Source organism: Geospiza fortis, unplaced genomic scaffold, assembly GCF_000277835.1.
Source record: "Geospiza fortis unplaced genomic scaffold, GeoFor_1.0 scaffold265, whole genome shotgun sequence".
Classification (NCBI taxonomy): domain Eukaryota; kingdom Metazoa; phylum Chordata; class Aves; order Passeriformes; family Thraupidae; genus Geospiza; species Geospiza fortis.
The window spans coordinates 2,418,927-2,438,483 of NW_005054393.1; the positions used below are offsets into that span (position 1 = coordinate 2,418,927).

The window sequence follows — 19,557 nt, forward strand, 5'->3', positions numbered from 1 at the left end:
GGGGGCGATGGCGGGAGGCGCTGCGAACGGCGGCGGGGAGGGGACGGTGTTACGGCAGCTCCTGACTCTGAAAGGAGCCGCGTGAATCGCTGACTCCGACTCCTGGCTCTGCACAGGTGAGCGCCAGCAGTCCGTGTGCCTGCGAGCGCTGTCCAGGCGCTTCTTGAACTGTGCCAGGCTTGGTGCTGTGACCGCTTTCCTGGGGAGCCTGTTCCAGTGCCCAGCCACCCTCTGGGGGAAGAACTTTATTCTAATATCCAACCTAAACCCCTTCTGATACAACTTCAGGCCAGTCCCTCGGGTCGTGTCACCAGAGAAAATCAGTGCCTGTCCCTCCTCTTCCCTTCACGAGGAAATTGTAGACACTGATGAGGTCTCCCCTCAGTCTCCTCCAGGTTGGACAGACCAAGTGACCTCAGCCACTCCTTGTATGGCTTCCCCTCATAGGCCTTTGCCATCTTGGTTGCCCTCCTTTGGACACTCTGTAATAGCTTAATGTTTTTCTTCTGTTGTGGTATAATGTCATGGCAGCGCTGGGGCTGCCTGTGTCTCAAGCAGCATTTTACGAGGGTCCCTCTTCTCAATGGCAGGGTTGAGGGTTTTCTCAGCCTGCGCCTCACCCGAGGTGCCAGATGTCCCCCAGCCATGGCTTCCGCTGCAGGGTGCCTTGTGGGAGGCCTGTGAAGAGACAGGTGCAGTCCCCAGCCGGCATTGCTGCACAGGCTTCCCCACAACCCACATCCCCTCAGCTCTGTGCTGCTCATCCACACCGCACCTGAGCTTGCTGCCCAGAATCCAGTCTCTTTTGTGGTGCTCTATTATTATTTTTTCCAGGACAAGGGACACCATAAAACCACTCTTGTAGAGTCAAAATTGAAAAAAACAACAGCATCTGTCCAGCAATCCCCAAAGAAAATTCTGGATCAAATCTGGCCATCTGATTCCACACTGTGATTTTAATATTTAATTTAACCACTGCTGTCTTTAGCTCATCTTCTTCATTCCAGATTTATCCCTCTCCATTGTTCTGTGTAAGCTGGTGTCCCTGCTGGAGTTTATTTAAGCGAGCGGTCCAGCACTGTCCCTGATCTCAGCACTTAGGCCCTGGTGTTTGTAAAGTGTGTGTGATAGCAGTGCTGGATTACATGATCCCAAGCCTTGGCTCACGGTTTTGATTCATCTGAAATTAAACTATGAGTGTACCAATAACGTCAGAGTGTGTTCTGCTGCTGTTCCTTAGTGCATCCTACCTGCTGCGATATTTATTGTATGCAATTCCTGGCTGAATTGAGTCAGGCGTTATTCTCAGCACTGTTGTCAAGCCAGTTTGTTCTGCTATCCAAGTAGCTTCCAGCTTCTTATTTACACCTTTTGCCTTACTGTTGTGATTTAGTGGAATGCTACCTGCTATTTCATTCTCCAAAATAAAACTGTTTCTTCCTATGGCAGGCTTCTAGCAGTTTCCAGTCAACTTCTACCATCTGGAGCTGATTACATTATTGCATTGCTTTGTTGTTCCTGACAAAAAAAATTGGAAACTATATTGTAGCTGAATTAATTAATATATCTGCTTGCTAGGACTTGTAACACTGCTGGAATTGTGGAAAGTGAGAGCAGGGAGAAACAGTATGGAAAGACAATCAGCAGAACAAAAGGACATGCAGATATGACCAAAAAAAGACACAATGAGATATACAGAACAAAAAAGGAGTGAATAGCCCAGCCTCTTAGAAGCCTTGTTAAGAGACTGTTTAGTATGCAAAGCTGTAGGGTTTTTTTTAATTCTTTCTCTCATCCTGCTACTGTCCTTTTCTGCTACTGTTCCTTCTTTGTGGAAATCAGTTGCTGATTCCTACATATCTAATTACTCTCTGAAAAATCTATTTCATACATTTCTGACCTGAAGAAAGATTTTGGGCCAGAAACTTGTCTTGAGTTCCCAGCTGTGCCTGTGTTGGCCTACCTACCCTTTTTCCTGGTAATTTTGCAATGATGAAAGCTGTGCAATACCCATCCAATATTGGTAAGCTTTATTGGTACTGAAAGGTACTTATTATTTATAGATAGCCCCTCTGCTATTTCCCCTCTGCTATTTCTCTCTTACAATGGAAAGAGAGACAGCCAGTGTAAGACACCAGTATTACTGGCCATGCTGGGGGCCATTTGCTGTTGCTTCTTTCTGGGCTGGCATTTTCCCCTGCGCACCTGTCACCACCCTAGGGGCCCAAGTCATGCTAGCCACTCATCTCATAGCCACAAATTACTCTGGCCCCAGAGCATGAACCCCCCTGAGGGTGGCATGGCGTGGCCACGTGTCCCAGGCCAGCTGTGCCTGGGCAGCTGCCTCAGCTGTGAGGGATGCAGAGCTGCAGGAGCCCAAGGCTCTCTGCTGGGCTGCACACCTGAGCTCCCAGCTCCAGCTGGCAGGGCCTCAGCGCCTGCCCTGTGCCCTCTCACCCGACAGCCATGCCAGGCCGTGCTTGCTGCCCTGATGGTGGCACTCCTGGCCCCAGTGCTCTCCAAGGGCTTGTCCTGGGGCACCTCCCTGCAGCCTTTCAGTCCCTGCACAAGGCCCAGAGAGAGACCCGGAGGGGCTGCTTACAAGGGCCTGGAGGGACAGCCCCAGGGGCAGCGGCTGCCCACTGACAGAGGGCGGCGTTAGGCTGGAGATGTGGAGGAAATTCTGGCCTCTGAGGCTGGTGAGGTGCTGGGGCACGCTGCCCATGGAAGCTGTGGCTGCCCAGTCAGTCCCCGGCAGCGTTCCAGGCCAGGTTGGATGGAGCTTGGAGCAACCTGGCCTAGTGGAAGGTGTCCCTGCCCTTGGCAGCAGGGTTGCAACAAGATGATTTCTAAGGACCCTTCCAAGCTGAGCCATTCTGTGATTCTGGGATCAGAGGGGCTGGGGGCACCTGGACTTAATTGCTGATTAGAACCAATTCAGCAGTGTAAGTTTGGTTGAGTTCATGGAGACGGTTTATGAGCCCAGATTCCCAGCGTGTGACATTTACCAATACTATAGGTCCGGCTGAGATCAAGAAAATCTTGCATGCTCCAGATTCTGCAAAACTGCATTTTATTGAAATAACAGCACAGCAGTTTCTTTCTTGCCAGTCATTCATACACTAATTATGGAGCATTAATATGTGTCCAAACAGATAGTGACATGATATACATACTAAATTTATATTGTTCTATTATATTTATTATGATGATTTTTTAATTATATAACATTTTACATATTTAATAAACATTATAAATATAATTTATTCTGTGTAATTATATAGGAATTAGATATAATTGTTCTTTTATTTAATTTCCATTTTATGTATTAAATTATTGCTTTGTAATAAATACGTGTAATTTATATTTTATAAATATATCTGTGTAATAAAAGTCTTGCCTCTTATAAATGCAGTAGCTACAGAGTATTAATACATATCACAACAGGTAGTGACATTATATATGTGCTATTTATTTTCATAAAATAATATGACAATTTATAAACCATGACTATAATATGTATCTATTAAAACACATCTGTTAATAAAAATAATTGTAGTTTTATATGCACACTATAGTTATATATACATATATCTATCTGTCTGTGAATCCCATTCATTCCTGTCTTTGTCATGGCACTAAAAGCTGGTTCTCTGCCACCAGCTGCAAGCCCCATGGGCACATGCATCCAAAGGAGGGCTGCAAGGCTGGTGGAGCACCGGGAACACAAGCCCTATGAGGAACGGAGCTGGGGTTGTTTGGCCTGGAGAAATGGAGACTCAGATACAACCTTATCACTCTCTACAACTATGTGAAAGGTGGCTGTAGTCAGGTGGGAGTTGGTCTCTCTCTCCAGGCAGCAGCTGACAGAACAAGAGAACACCGTCTTAAGCTGCGCCAAAGGAAATTTAGGTTGGATATTAGGAAAAATTTTTGTACTGAAAGAGTGATAAAGTACTGGAATCATCTGCCTGGGGGAGGTGGTGGAGTCACCATACCTGGATGTGTTTAAAAAAAGATTGGATATGGCACTCAGTGTCATGGTGTAGTTGAGGTGGTGTTAGGGCATGGGTTGGACTTGATGATCTTAAGTGTTTCTTCGAAGCCAGTGATTCTCTGATTCTGCGATTCTGTGATTCTATGAGCCCCGCTAACAGTGGCCATAGGCCAGCACTCTTGCCAGGCGATGGCGCAGATCAAGGTAGGCTTGCATCGCCTGGGAGTGGGCAGCTGGATCCTGTGTCAGACCGTGGAAGAGGTTGGGTGGCTTAGCCCTTAGTACATCTGGGGGCAGCCTGATCTCCTCTGGAAGCCTCTGGTTGCCCACAATAAAATGCTCCAAGTGTTTCTCTTCCAGAGATACACGCAGCTGTTCCAGAGCATCTGAGAGCTGAAGCAGGAAGCGTCTCCTTTGCCACTGTGACACTGGTACCGTGTGCAGCAGGCGCATGACGATGGTCTTGATGGAATGGATGGAAAAGTCCTTGCGCGCAAGAACACGGGCAAGGAGCTGCAGGCATTTAAGGTGTGAGCTGTCCTGGGGGGCTTCCCTGGCCATGTGCCTGAAGAACTTTGTCTCTGCCACAGCATAGCTCTCAGGCCACATTGTGCTTGGGGTGTGGGCCCCTCGATACCGGCTGCTGATAAAGATGTCTGAGCCGTGTCGCCGCACCCCGAACAGCACCTTAACCTGGAAGCTTTCTTGGTCGTTGGTCAGCCTGAGGTTGCAGGAGCGTTTGGAGGGCAGCAGTACTAAATGCCAACTGCGTGACTGGGGCAAACGCCGCCAGCTTGCTCCCACCAGTGTGCAGAACCAGTGGACAGTTTTCTTGACATCAAGGTAGGAGTCAGTGCACAGCGTGTCTAGGAGGTTGGGCTGCTGAGTCATCCTCCTAATCACATCAGGGTGGTGCTGGAAGCACAGCATGTTCATACCCTGGTACTCCCTCGGGCACCTGCACTCCAGCTCCACACGGACACGGAAGTTCCTGCCAGGCTTCTGCTGGTCAGTGTCACGCTCCAGGTGGAAGAGGTGGCCTAGGGGAGGAGTCAGGGGTACAAGCACCTGGTACACAATTTCCTCCTCACGGGCAGTCCAACCTTCAAAGGCACTGCCAATACCAATGGCTTGTTGCAGCACCGGGTAGAAACTCCTACTCAAGGCACGCCTGAGGACAGTTATGAAATTATCTATCAGGGCCATTGTCCTGTTGCAGCCTGTCTGCAGGTCCTGTACAGGCCACTGTATGCGCTCCTCTAGAAGCCATCTCAGATCATACGCCCATGTCTCGTCCTCTTCCTCTTCCTCCTTCTCCTTTTCTTTCTCCTCCTCGCCACTGATCTCTGCCTCACAACTTCTTTTCCTCCACATAAACCATACGGCCAAGAGAAGAACCAAGAGCCCAGCAAATGCCCAGACCTGCCAGGGCTGCAAGGCAGACCTGAGCAGGTCACTCCAGGATGCACCACTCTGCATCAGCACAAGCTGCTTCACCTCCTGCTCCAGCTGAATCCTCTCCTGTTCCTGGAACTTCGCACGCAGCTCCATTCGCAGACGCGTCACCTCATCCAAAACATCACCCATGGGCTGCGGGTACTGGACTACACTTAGCAAGAACAAGAACCACAATATCCAGGAATCCATGGTCTGCAGGAGGATGGAGAGAAGGCCTTGATGGGAGTGGGGAGGGAGGCAGCTGGCAGTGGGGGCAACAGGGACAGGAATCCCAGTGATCTGAGGGCAGGAAGGATAAGGCCCCAGACAGCTGGGGGCAGGAAGGCCTGCCCCACTCTGCCAGCAGCAACAGCAGCACTGTACCATGGCCAAGGCTCTGCCATGAGGGGCTGTTCCTGCATGCAGAGGGAGAACCCAGCCTCGAGTGCAGCTTTTCTGCCCTGGTCCTTGTCCCCAGCATGGCCTCCCTGCCACACGTGCACTCACCGCTTGCCCAAGCAATAGAGGGCCAGTGTTACCTGCTTCTAGGTAACCTGCTTCTAGCTGCCCCCATTGTGACACGTCCCCATGATGTCACAGGTGCCACAGCACATCACAACCCAGCCAACTCCACTCTTTGTCCCCACCCCAGCTCAGCCACTCAGAATGGTCCTGGTGTACTGGTTAAGGCTGCTTTTGAGTGAAGCTTCTTCAAAGAACTTCCCTTCGTCTTTCTTTTGTCTTTCTTACCAGCTGCCTCCATTGGCGGTCTCATAGATGATATCCATGTTGGAAGGCACCCTTGGGGATCATTGAGTCTAAGCCTTGACGCCACACTGGTTGAGCTACCCTTAAATCTCTGCATCATCGATGTTGAAAAAGTCCCTGAAGATCACAAAGTTCAACTGCAAACTTAACACTGCCTACTCCACCAATCAGTCAGGTCCCAAAATGCCATATGTGTATGGCTTCTAAACCTTTCTGAGGGTGGTGACTCAGCCATTGCCCTAGGCAGCCTGTTCCCAAGCTTGATATCCTTTTTGTTGAAGGAATATTTCCTAGAGATCCAATCTAAATCTCCTGTGGCGCAGCTTGAGATAATTTCCTCTGGTCATACTGTTTGTTCCCTGGGCTAATACAATAAATCCCACTAAGCTACAATCTCCCTTCAGGGACCATCTGCATCTGTCAGGTGCAGATGGTTGAGCTGTGAAACCAGCTCCTCCCAGAGGAGAGAAAGGTGCAGCTTTTACACTGTGGTTCCCATGATCAAATGCCAGTGGGAAAAAATGGGTTCTCGGTGGTCAGAAGTTTCAGGCTGCCAGGAAACGTTTTCACTTGAGGAGAACCTTTCTGCCAAGTACCTCAACTGAGGGAATCCATACCCTTCCAAGCAGAAGGAAAAATCATCACTCTCCTTGTAGAAAATGTGAAGGTTTGGAGTGAAAGTCAGTGCTGGAATGTGCCAGGATATCCATGTGGATTTCACTAACCTGCAAGGCCAGACTGTGAACATGGGATCCCAGAAGCCAAGAAATGCCTTCTTGCTCTGGGGCCTTCCATGGCACTGGCAGCACAAGTGAGAGCCCTTCCTCAGCCTTTGCCTTCAGGAAGGCCCCAGTTTGGGCAAAGCCTGAATTCCCCAGCTCTCCTGCTCATGACCCCAGGCTCGCCAAGGCTGTTTGGTCTCAGCCCAGGCAAGAGCAGAAAGAAGCCCTCGCCTGGCTTCACAGGCCCCAGAGACAAGCAAAGATGAGGAGTATGCCAGAAGAGTCCATGAGCACTGCACAGCAGCTTCTCGCATCTGTAAATCACAGAAAATGTAAACACTAAAGTTATGGTTTGGGGTTTGTGTTTTGTTTTGTTTGGAGCCTTTTCCCCCACTGGAAACCCTGAGGCATTTTCCATGTTGCATACCTGGATTTGAAGGGTCCACTCTCGGTGCTGCCTAGATCGAACTCAAAATTGTTCCTTTGCCCCTCTCTCTTCTCTGTTATGAAATGCCCTTTCAAGAGGTTGATGTGTAACATCATTTCTCTTTTCTCATCTTGTGCTGGGGAACTGGGAAAGCCGCCAATCCCCCTTCGCTGCCCCAGCTTGACTCTAAAAGATTTCTGCAGTAGGGTAACATGGTCACGTTGCCCGTGGCTCAGCTGCCAGCACCAGTGGCAGAGCCCAAATTCCACCACTGCAGGAGCTCTCTGCCCCGCATCTTGTCCAGATCTGGAGCTCATTTAAATGTTGAGGTTTTTATCTAGCTGCCTGAATAAATAAACAATCCTATGGCAAAGGGAGATTGAGGCTGTTATTTAGGGATCAAACAGCAGGTAGGGACAGGACTGGTTTAAGGTAACCTAACTAAGGTAATCTAACTACAGGTGTCATGGAAAGAGGCAGTTGTGCCATCCTGTTTTGCTGTGTGCTGTGCCACTTCCATTAGTTTTGGGATCTGATTCATTTGGAAAGAAGGTGGGGTTTTCTTTTGTTTTTCTTTTTTTTTTTTTTAATTGACAAGATTAATTATGAGAGTGAACAGGTCCCACATCCTCTAGATCAGGTGGCTGTACAAATAGGAGCATGGTTCCTGAATCCAAGGGCTCTGAGTTACATCTGCCTCTCATCACTCCCATATGCATTCTTTCACATGTTCTGCTATGTGTTATGGTTTCCTATCACGTGCTAATTGATTCATTACTTTGTGCTAAGCATGCAGTCACGTGCTAGTCAGTAACTGTCCCATATGTTAAACTCATTATGTATATCCTTAAATATTGTCTCTCCTGGGCTGCCAATCCTCCTTTATGTAATACCACATGTATGTTGAAGACCTTCAGACTTTAAACTTCCTGCTCATTAGTTTTGTGTATGATTTGTCAGTTGCATTTTGGAGCTCTTCCTTATTTCAGTTCTGCAACAACTGTAATTAAAGCTGCTGAGGCATAATATGTGCTTTAGCACTTATTAGAGGGGATGGAAAGAGCTATTCGAAACAACCAGCATAGTAATGGCATCACAAACCCTCTGTGGAGTTGAAGTTATGTTAGACCACATAAGTTTTGCAATAGTTAAAACTTCATAACTGGCTCAGAAAATGTCACTCTGGCAAACAAAATGTAGCTGGGAGGAGGCTGTAATGTTTCTGATGAGGAAGTTCACAAGTCAGAAATGAGAAAATATGGAAAGAAGGGTGTGTCACTCAACATCCCAACCTGCAGAATTTTAGAATAATGACTTTAAAGAATCCAGGGATGCACTGGATTTTTAATTTCTATAGTAAGAAGATGGGCTTCTTTTGGTGTTACTACCTTACGCAGCACACAACCTGTTTCTGGTACGATTTACCAGAAACAAGTTGACTTGAGCACACTTGTGTGAAAAAAAAAAAAGGTTCTCCAGAAGTATTTCTACTGTATGTTTGAGATGAGAGGGTACAGAATTTTATCCTTTGTACTTGTAGTCCCAATGTAACACAGTTTTAGATTCTACTATATGAATGCCCACCATCATCATGGTGTAGAAAGATCTGTGGAATTCAGACCAGCCTCATTTCATACATTGTTAATTGCAGGAACTACTGGCTTGGAGGGAAATAGCTGTACCCTCACTGGCTTTTATCTTCCAAGCCCCAAAAGGAGCAGCTGAAACTCCTGTTGCACGTAGATAAGAAATGGCAAGTAAAGAGGCTGGGAGTAAGATCTGGGTTAAGGGTGTCTCTCCTGGGACAAGCTAGTGCTTATGCATTGGATGTTGTCTGCCAGGAAGCAATCCCAGTAGAAAAGGAGGCAAATAGTCTTGAGTAAGAACTTGATGAACCCCTGGCCTGCACTGTCCTAGCAGCTGCTCTCTGCATGCCTCCTGCTTGGGCAAAGCCAGCACAGAGTGATTTCTTTCCCACTTAGCACCCTTGAAATTCCCAATTTCCTGAGCACAGATTTGTCCTGCAACGTAAACCTTATGGCTGCAGCTGGGCAGACACAAGCACTGCTGATGTACCAGTGTCTGCAAACCACTGCAGGAGTGGGCTCTGGGAGTGTCTGGTTGGGCTCCTTAGCTGGCGTGAATGCCAATTCACACACAGAGGAGAGGAATCTCTATTTCTTTATTCTAGTTTGTGCAAAGTAAGGAGCTAGGTGGTAACCCACAAAATACTAGCTCCCTAATCACCAAAACTTTACATTTACATTATTTATATGTTTTAGCAAATAAAAGTATCAGTATTCATTGTCTAGAAGTTGCATAGTTCTCTCATTAATTAATTAGTATAATACTCATTAATTAGAATTATATCTTCTTAGCTCAGTTTGGTCAGGGCATGGTGCTGATAACACCAAAGTTGTAGGCTCAATCCCCATATGGATCATTCACTTCAGAATTGGACCTATTGATCCTTGTGGGTCCCTTCCAATTCTAAATATTCTGTAATTTTAGTGCTTAAGTGATTCTCTCAATTATGTTAATTATTCCACATGTTCAGTCTCCTCCACCTCTTGGGTCAGTGGATTTCTAGACTTTGTGGCCTGTGAGTCAGTGTTTTCACTCTCCCCCCGCCAAAATCACTTTTCACCCAGTTGGCACTTTAGACTGATGAATTGCCCCTGTTTATTCCTCCTTCTGGCCCTATCTTGGGCATTCTGCCAAGCATTCTTGTGGTCTGTTAGTTCAGTATTCCATTGTGACTGATTTCAATACATATATAATCCTAAATCCCTTTTTTTCCTATTCTTTCTCAATGGCTGCAGCTACTGAGGCATATTAAGTGTATAAACAGGGTTTATTGATATGTAGTTTATCAGTTTGGAAAACCAGACATCACAGGGACCGCTGCGCTTAACCGAAGAGTCTTACCCAGGCCCCCAGGGAGGTGCTAGCCCCGCGCTAGCCCCACGCAGCTTTCTGGGTGTTTCCTGAGAAGAATCCCCCAGCCCGAGCGCCTGCCCCTGCTGCCTCTGGCTTCAGCCCGCCCCTGCAATCCTTATTGGATTCCCGGCCGAGGGGGTGTTGCCGCCGCGGCAGGGACGGGGCGTGCGGGCGCTGATATGCCGGCGCTGCGGAGCGTTGTGTAAGAAGGAGCTGTAGGGAGCGGAAGAGAATTGAACGGGACCACGTTTCTCCTCTGTGAGCTGGAGAGGTTAGTGGCTATTTCTTAATTCCCTGCTAGCTGTAATTAGAATTTGGAAGCAGGCCTTTCGTTTTCTGTTCCTCGCCTCCCCGGCATTGCTCGTCAGCGGCGTTTCCCCCTCGATTGTGGAGGATTGGGGGAGTCCTGCAAGTCACGTTGTCCTAGCTGCTCCAAAGACACCGTCCGCACCAAAGGGGACGGGCCACCACCTGGGGAGGGGGAAGCAGCGAGAAAGGGAAAAAGGGAAAAGCCCTTGGTTTGGAATAATCTCCAGGTGGCAGTGAAGCAGAGTAAATAATGTGGAAATAGCCAAGCAGCATCTTCGAGTGGCCAGGGCACTGCATGGTGAGAGTGTGAGAGGTCATGTAAAAACCTTTCCTATAAACTGGACTTCTTTTTAGAAGTGCTGAGCTTCCTTCCAGTCCTGTGAAAATCCACGTTTGCTGTAGCTATTTGACGCTCCCTTCTGAAACACCGGACCATCAAGCAGGCTGTACCTCAGTTTACCCATGTGTAAAGTGAAAATGAGAATATTTTCCGTTCGTAAAGGGGTGTGGTGGGGCCATATTTCAGACAGCTTTTGGTGGGAGAAATGTGATTCTTGTGTTCTCAGATGTGGTATAGAATCCGTGCATAAAACACATTGACACTTAATTACTTTATGTTTTAGTCACAGCTATCATTTATCTCTAGTAAAAAAAAAAGAAAAAAGATGCATCAAGGGCTCAATCTATGCACAGTGAAAAGACAAGCTCAGCCTTTATATAACTCCTGTCATCCTGCTAAATTTTTGTGTTGGAGCTTGTTAAAAAACCTTAAACAACCAGTGTTAATTAGGGCAACAGTTTAATGAACTGATTTTGTGTGAAACCATTTTTTTCCAATTCCTTGCATTGATTTGCCAAATTAATTTTTGTGGAATAAAGATGGTCTTTCAGCTGTTGGATCTATGGTTACAGATGTGAACACAGAATGACATTGTGCCAAAAATCAGTAACATAGTGTTTGAACATCTTTCTGTCATTTGTGTTGATAAATGAGAAAATAAAGACAAATATGTTTCAATAATGTAAATCCAACTTGAAGTTTAATTATATTATATTTTTTAAATTATATAATTTAATATATAATTAAATAATATAATATATAATTATATAATATAATAATATAAACTTTATATTATAAAGACCAATGGGCTAATATTTTAAATTATTTTCAGAAAGAAAGTTTTTAGTAAGACTAACTAAGCCTGTCACAAGCAGTGCATACCACTTAGAGAGTAATTATTAATAATTATAACTAAATATTATTAATAAAATAATAATTGATAGTCAGATACCTTACAATTTCTTACTGTTGGATCAGGAAACTTCCCTTATTCGGGAGCGCTGATTTTTCTGGACTCCTCTTCCTGGGTTTACAACCAATGGTCAAGAAACTTTTTTACTGATAGAAATCTGTCAGTTTCTTCAAAGAGTGAACTGAGTTACTGTTTGTGAAGAGCTGGAGTTTAATTCAATGAAGTATGGGTTTGTTTTTCTTAAAGGACTGGCAGTGTTTATTTTGTAGCGCTGAAAAGGAGACTCAGCCTTTTGTCATTTTCAACTTCTTATTCTTAATGTCCTCATTATTTTCACAGTTGTGCTAACTGGATGTTTCAGCACCCACTCCTCACCTCCCAAACCCAGTGAGCCAAAAAGACCACCTCGTTAGGTCTAAGCAACTTCATTTTAAATGTCAAAGGGCAGACTTGTTTTCTTTTTTCCTTTTGTCATGAAGAATATCTGCTGTATCCACAGACTCTGAAAACCAAGCTCAGCAGAAGAACAGGACCGCTTTGCTCTCTGGACTAAAAATTAACTGGCATTGTCAAAGCATGTGAAGATAAATGGATAAATTATCGTTCCAGTTTTCAAATTAAAATGGGAATAATTTTCCATCTTACACCATGGGGTCAGGGCTTCAGTAGGATGCAGAACTAGAATGCACATTGACATTTTTGCTTTTCATTGATGACTCTGAAGTCACCTGAGTTTGATCCATCTTGTAGAGGGAATATTTGTACTCTCTGTTGTGCAGATTAGTTGTAGGAAGCTTCAGAGGGTGTTTGCCATTACCACTACTGTGGTCCACTGAAACTGTCTCTGCACTGCCATCCTTGGCTAGGTAAGCAGAGTCAGGCAACAGGAGATAAAACTAAACGAATTTGGGAGGAAGTGGAGAAACTAACAGAGTTTGGATGGATGTGGTAGTGGGACAATAATGCCCTGAGGAAGGGGTTCCTGTGTTTTACACAGTGGTACAGCAACATCAACATATGCAGGACTGTAGATAACTTTCACCTAGAATTGTCAGGCAACCACAGATTTTTCTGAAACTTGCAGGTAGAGCTCAGTGTGTTAAAATAGCATACATTGTGCTCATAGTGCACCTTAATAAGTGAGGCATTAAAAAGGTTTCTTCACTGAGTGGGGAAGTAGTGGGGCTTAGGAAAGAAAAATAGTCTGAAGGTCAAGGCACTCTTGCAGTTTAATCCTATAGTGAAAAAAAAAAAAAAACCCAAACCCACCCAAAATCAACAAAACCCCACTCTGGATAATCCGTGCCCTGTTGTAACTTAGCAGAACAAAGGTTGCTGAGAAGCTGTCTCACGACTCTGGAGCTGGCCTTGAACCTTGGCAAATGTTCTCATGCCTGTAAAGCCAAAGTGTGGGACTTAGATCTTAAAACCTTACAAAATAAGTGCAACTATAATAAAAATATAAATTTACATTTGACTTGTTTCCTCTCTACTCTCTAAGCAAAAAGAACTTTGGCTTCTTGTCTAACTGAATTTAAGTGTTCCTTAGACTAATGTTTGCAACTCAGACAGAGATCTACTGTGCTAAGTAGAAAACATTGCAGAAAACCCACCTGACTGGGAAAGATAATGAAATGCATTTGCTAATCCTGTTCCTCCAGATGAGTACAACCCACCACTTTAACAACATGAGTTGAGCAATTAGCATAAAATCGATTTCTACTTTTTAAAATTTCTTTTTCCTTATCATGGCTTTATCAACCAGTTAAAAGGAGCCTGTTTGTGGCAGCTAATGCTCCTGTTGTAGTAACTATCCTAAATACTAAATTAAAGGCTGCACAACACTGGCTAATAAAATGAGACGTTCTCATGTCTCAAGTAATGTTACTGTGTTTATTAACTTTCCCTCTCAGTGAAATGTGTATGTACAAAGTAATCTTTATCATCTAGTCATTACCTCTGTTCTGTGAATGAGAGGAAAGCCATTAGAAAGAACATGGATTATTGAATAATCCCCAAATAACAGAAAGGAAGTAGTACTACAGGATGTGAGGGGTAAGTTGAGACCACAGTCATTCTAGTGAAAACGTCATGGGTGATTCTTTGCTGTGCTGGAAGCGATACAGCTTTGTGACCCTTTCTGTTGCTAGGGGAAGCAGCCCTAGTCGGTATTTACTGTTTTTTGCAGGCTCTGACATGGATTAGCAACAGACTGGTTAGTCTGTTATTTGGTGATGAACACAGAGTAGCTTGCTCATACTTGTCTTTGGAGTAATTAGCTGATTTTTCTCAGACAGCACAATTGTGTGCAGCTGGAGGTGGGATCAGCATGTTGGAAGATGTCTCTCTGTGCTTAGTGTTTGGTCTTGGTGACAGAATATACAAATGTATGAAGGGTTGAGGTGGGGGGGCAGGTTGTGGTTTGTTTATTTGTTTTGGTTTTGTTTTTGCCATTAAACCAGATTCATAACATTTGAATGGAGATGGCAGATTAATTCCTGGTTTTTGTCTTCCTCCAAAGCTTTGATTCTTTAGTGGCAAAAATCTGTGAAGAACTCAGATACTCAGATTAGAACATGGATAAGGAGGAATTCTGTACTGTTGATAATTCACTGTTAAGTGATGAGGCATGGTACACTTCTGGCATTGGAGGGCATCATGGGCTTAGTCTACTTTCATTCTTGTTCAGTAAGACAGAGGTAGGCCTGGTTTTGGTAAGTATAGAATACTTGGATTTGAAGTCCTGGAGTGCAGTATCTGTTAAAAACAGTCCCAAGGCGTCTGAGATGTCTCAGGTTTGTCATCCAGAAGTCAGGATAACCAATCCCAGCAGTCATGCTTGCCCTAGGAAATGTGTTTTTCATTTGGAATTTTTTTTAAGTCTACTTTAAATTTACTTACTTGCTTAGAGAAGTGAAATAGCTATCCATATGTTTCGCCCGATATTTGCGAATTAGGACGTACTGCCTGTTCTTATATGCCTGGCATCTGAAATGAGACCTTAAGGCTGAGGGCTCTTGAATAATTTTCAAAATAAATAGGTCATTTGCCTGACTCTACTTACTGTTCAAAAATAATGTTCTTCTGTGATGTGTTTCCAACCCAGTCTTTCTTGAGTAGGTCCTGGTGACAGCCTGACCTAGTAATATTCACAATAGAGATATAATGAAGATAAAGCAAAAGAACCATAAAAATAGCTGTATTATATGATAATATAAAGGGGGCTTAAAGTGTCTGGTCCTTTGTTTTAGTGTCGATAAGAGCTTCCTTTCTCCTCTTGCCCTGCAAGCAGGGGATGTGGCCATATAATTTTCTGGCTGCTCTGAGCCCAGTTTTTCTGATAAGGCTTCATCAGAAAGGATACTGCTTTCAAGGACACAACCTTAATTCCCTGGTATCTTTTGAAGAGGGCTGAATTTTGCACCAGGGAGATGTATGAGGCACATTTTTTCCTTTTTTTTTTTTTTTTGTGTTCATGTACTCAGGCAGAGCACCTGTCGTCGGTTGGACACAAGGTTTTCGGGGTGAAGGAAGAGACGAGATGGGCTCCATGATCAGAAGGCTTGATTTATTAAGTTATGATATATACATCTATTATACTATACTAAAAAGAAAAGAAAAGGAGAGTTTCCAGAAGCTGCTAACTACCTAAGAATAGAAAGTAAAGAATGATAACACACAAGCTGGCCTTGACAGACTCCGCAAGCCAGCTCTGCTGTGACTGGTCACTGAACCAAAACTTCCCCAGGAGACCAATCACAGACCCACCTGTTGCATTCCACAGCAGCAGACAATCTATTGTTTACATCTTGTTTCTGGGGCCTCAGCTTCCCAGAAGGAAAAAATCCTAAAGAAAGGATTTTACTGAAAAGGATGTCTACGACAAGCACCTTTCAGAAACAACTGCTGGGGTCTGCTGCATGTTACCCATCCCTGTTTCTTGGGATAGCCAGACTTTCCCACCATCAGATGGCCTGTAATATCAGGAACAAAATTTTCCTCTCTTTAAACACAGGAGGGAAAGTCCTCCTATCCTAGGTGCTCTTAAGTTACCAACTCCTAAGGAAGCATGAAAGTGCAGATAACTCCAGAGTTCAAGTTTCTTTTGGTAGATGACTACTAAATGAGATGGCAACTCTTCATCTTTTGCCCATGAGGTCTCATACAACCATACTGACAGATGGCCTTTTTCATCAAGAGAATCATTATGAGCAGAAAGAACTGCTGAAGTTGCCAAGTCACTCTCCATCATATTTGGGAAGTCATAGCAATCAGGTGAAGGCCCCGGTGACTGGAAAAAGGGAAACATCACACTCATATCAGGGGGATTGGACTAGATGATCTTTAAAGGTTCCTTTCAACCCAAACCATTCTGCTGTTCTAAGAAAAAGAAGTGCAAAGTACATTCCTTTGCTGTGTGCTCGTGATTATTATTTTTATTATCCAGCTCCTACATGATCTTATTTTTGCTTATATGCCTATCTGGAATAAACTTTCCTATTCCAGACTGCAGAACAAATGCATCAGGATGAAAAGCCATCCAGCCTTATAGCAAGTGTAGTCAAATGGCTTGTGATCTCTAAGTTTGACTCAAGCTGTTATTTGGCCACACTTTTACATTCTTTGTCCAACTCAGTTAAGTTTGATCCTAAACAAAACCAGTGGGATGGATTATTGCAGATAGTTGTCATTCACATTTTGTCTGCTGCTGAGGTTCTGCTTCTGCCTTTATGTACTCAAGTCTGACCATGGGAGGGAAGAGCAGAGATTTATTATCCAATGTCTAAGATGGGCATATATAAAAGAGTGACAGCTTACAGATGTCCACCTGTACTGTTTGTGTTTATCATATTAATGTAAGGTGCCTTGGTTTTCCATTTCTAATGATAAATAAAGAAATTTTGTGTTTAAAACTAGTTTTGTGGAGGGGCCACAGTTATGCCTGAAATGGCTTAAATAATATATATTAAGCTCACAGACTTCTTTCCTGGAACTTCAAGATGCTTTCTTGAGTTTAATTAGCAGAAGGTAAGGAGGGAAGAAAGGATAGACAGACATTTTAAAAAGGAGCAGGGCTGAATAAAGTAATGAACAGGGTTGCCATGACATTTTAGAATTGCATTTATGTTACCAATGGCAGCACAGGATGGTGGTAGTTCAGTAAAGCAACTCTTTTCTTTTCAGAACTCAGTGGCCTTTTTGGGTGTTTAAAGGAATGGTGCAGTTAAGGACATGAACTTGAGGTGGGGATAAAGCTCTTCTCTTACAAGAGTAGCCGGTAAATCATTTCACCAGAATATTGCAGAAAAAACGAGATATGGGTACAGTCTAGTAAAATCAGGGAAAAAGAGGGAAATGTTTGCATTATGTTTCAAATGCAAGCATTAATTCTTGGAAATCTTTTACTTCCATGATCCAGTTATTTCTCTGCCTCTTTTGTAAGGTATATTTCCCTCTTCCAGTGCCCAGAGTATTGTCTGCTCCTGAACCTTCACAAGACCTGTTTTAGCTATTTCAAAATTAGGTGCTTGTGCAGATCCTGCCTGTGATAGGAGGTTATCTGTTTTATAACAGCCACAGTTGTTATAAAGTAATAGTCCACATTGATTTGACAGAGGAAAGAAGAGTGATACTGGGTTCTCTTATCCCAATTACATGGCCTTGCTGGTTCTGAGTAAGTTGTGTATTTAAAATACTCCTCTGAACAGACAGCTTCACTAAACCTTCTAGATCACATCTTTGAAGGCAGACTGTAAAGAAATAAAGAAGGCAGGGGTGGTGTTTAAGTCTATCACCCAATTATAGTTATTTTCACACAGATTTTTGGAGAGGATCTTTGAAGTTGCCAGCAGCTTCACTGGTCCTGAACTGATGAGATTTAACAAACCATGTAGAAACTATGATGCCGTTATTATCCTGGCACAATCCATCCTGTATCCTTCTTCAGCTAGCGACACTGTGTGAACTCAATCATCAAATCAGTTTACAATTTTTTATGAGTTTTGTATTAATTGTGCATTCAAGGTGAAAAACTGAAATATATGTTCATCTTTGTTTAGATATGTTTTAAATATAGGTAGCTTTGGAGTGGCTTTAGCCAAATAGAATCTTCTATTTTGCTAGAAGTTGAACCAATTTGATGACAGTTTTTTGGGGTCCTTTTGGAGACTTTATGGAACAATAAATCTGGGGATGGTGAATCTGTAAAGAGGCAGACAATTGTAGATAGGAACCAATTTGTAGGTCGTTCTTTTGCTTGTTTATTAACCCTGAGCATGTCAGGTTCTGCCCTGTCATGCTTGAAGGTTCAGGTTTTGGCATGCTCAGAGCTAACCAACTGTATAGTCAAATCAAAATGAATGGTATTTTAAAATATAAAACTACATCTCTTCTTGCAGGAATCACAGGGTTTGATGTGGGTAAACCTAGGAATTGGGAGATGTGGGTTTTGCTTTTGCATAGTTATACACAAGTAAAGCATTGTTCTTCCTAAAAAGCTTTGCATGGATCCTAATGTGCAGTTGCCGTACTGTGGGAAATATGCTTTTAGAGGTTTTCTGTAACCTTCTTAATGTATTTTTTTTACCTTTTTATCAGGTTTTCGGTAAAATACTAGATACCCCCTCTAATGGCTGATAACCTCGGAAAAAGTGTTTGCTTTCTCGGGACAAGTTTAACAGATGAGTAGCACTTTGCAACTACTTGACTAAAGCACATTGAATTGCAGACTAACTCTTCATGAGAGGCTGGCCTTTGTGATTTTTAAGTGTTGTGTTGCCCATTAGGATGAAAAATACTGAGCTCTAAAGTTAGGAGGGAGTAACTGCAATCACTACTCTTCATTCAAAACGTTATGGTTTTCCCCGCTTTCCAGAAGTTTATGACGTTGGTAGCGTTCCAAAAGGTAAGGGAAATGGAGAGCAACCATTGCATTTTGCAGGCCCTACTGTGAGTGGTAGACTGATAAAATGACAGAGATGATAGGGCATAATTAAGATTACAACATTTTGCAAAAGTTTATCTATTTCCTAAGTTATTTCAATTTAGTTATTAATTTAAAAAAATTCTACATCACCCTCTGTTTTAGAAGGGTTAACATTTCTTTTTCTCTGGGTTAGGGGATGAGAAAGTCCATTTAAAAAGTACACTTGTCTGACTAGCTAAATTCTGTGTGTTTATTGTTTTCTTTGAAGAAAGTATGAGGCAGGCCTTCAGTGTTATGAGTTGCTGTCATGCTAACAATTCAGGCAGAGGGTTTCATCAGCCATGGTAAGCAGTATCTTTGTAGTGACTGTAGTGTGTAGTAGGAGTGCTTTTTTCATTTGGGGAATTCTCAAAATAGCTCAGCCTGTTAGAGATCTGGGATGCAGTGACCTTTAGTGGACCGGAAGATAGGTATCATCTATTGGCTTGAGTCCATAAGGAATATTAAAAGAACATATTTGTAGCTGGATATGTGTTTTGTTCTTGTGCATACTAATATTACAGTGAACAGCAAGAGATCTTTCTTAATGGGCTTGTAGGAGTATTCTCATTGAGATCAATGGGATTACTTGTGATTAAAGCTAGGCAAGCATGTAATTCCTTTTAGGATTTGGGTTTCAGATTGATTTAACAACAAGAGAAGGAAAAGAAGAAGCCTATAGTTTTGTTGTTTGTTGTAGGGCATTGTTTTATATAGATATTTCAGTGCAAACTTTAGTT

The 19,557-nt window shown here is 43.6% G+C and overlaps 2 protein-coding genes across 3 annotated transcripts in view; one reads left to right on the plus strand and one right to left on the minus strand.

The window, feature by feature from the left end:
• Positions 1–4,150: 4,150 nt before the first annotated feature.
• Positions 4,151–5,644, minus strand: LOC102045150 (inositol 1,4,5-trisphosphate receptor-interacting protein-like 1). The gene has a single exon (XM_014308922.1). It carries the CDS (start codon positions 5,642–5,644, stop codon positions 4,151–4,153), a length of 1,494 nt encoding a protein of 497 aa, XP_014164397.1.
• Positions 5,645–10,437: 4,793 nt separating this feature from the next.
• Positions 10,438–19,557, plus strand: part of BLVRA (biliverdin reductase A) — a 29,676-nt gene continuing 20,556 nt past the window's right edge. For both annotated transcript variants that reach the window (XM_031060873.1, XM_005425697.2), the window contains exon 1: positions 10,438–10,562. The gene's annotated coding sequence lies outside the window, so the exon portion shown is untranslated. The remainder of the gene's footprint in view (positions 10,563–19,557) is intronic.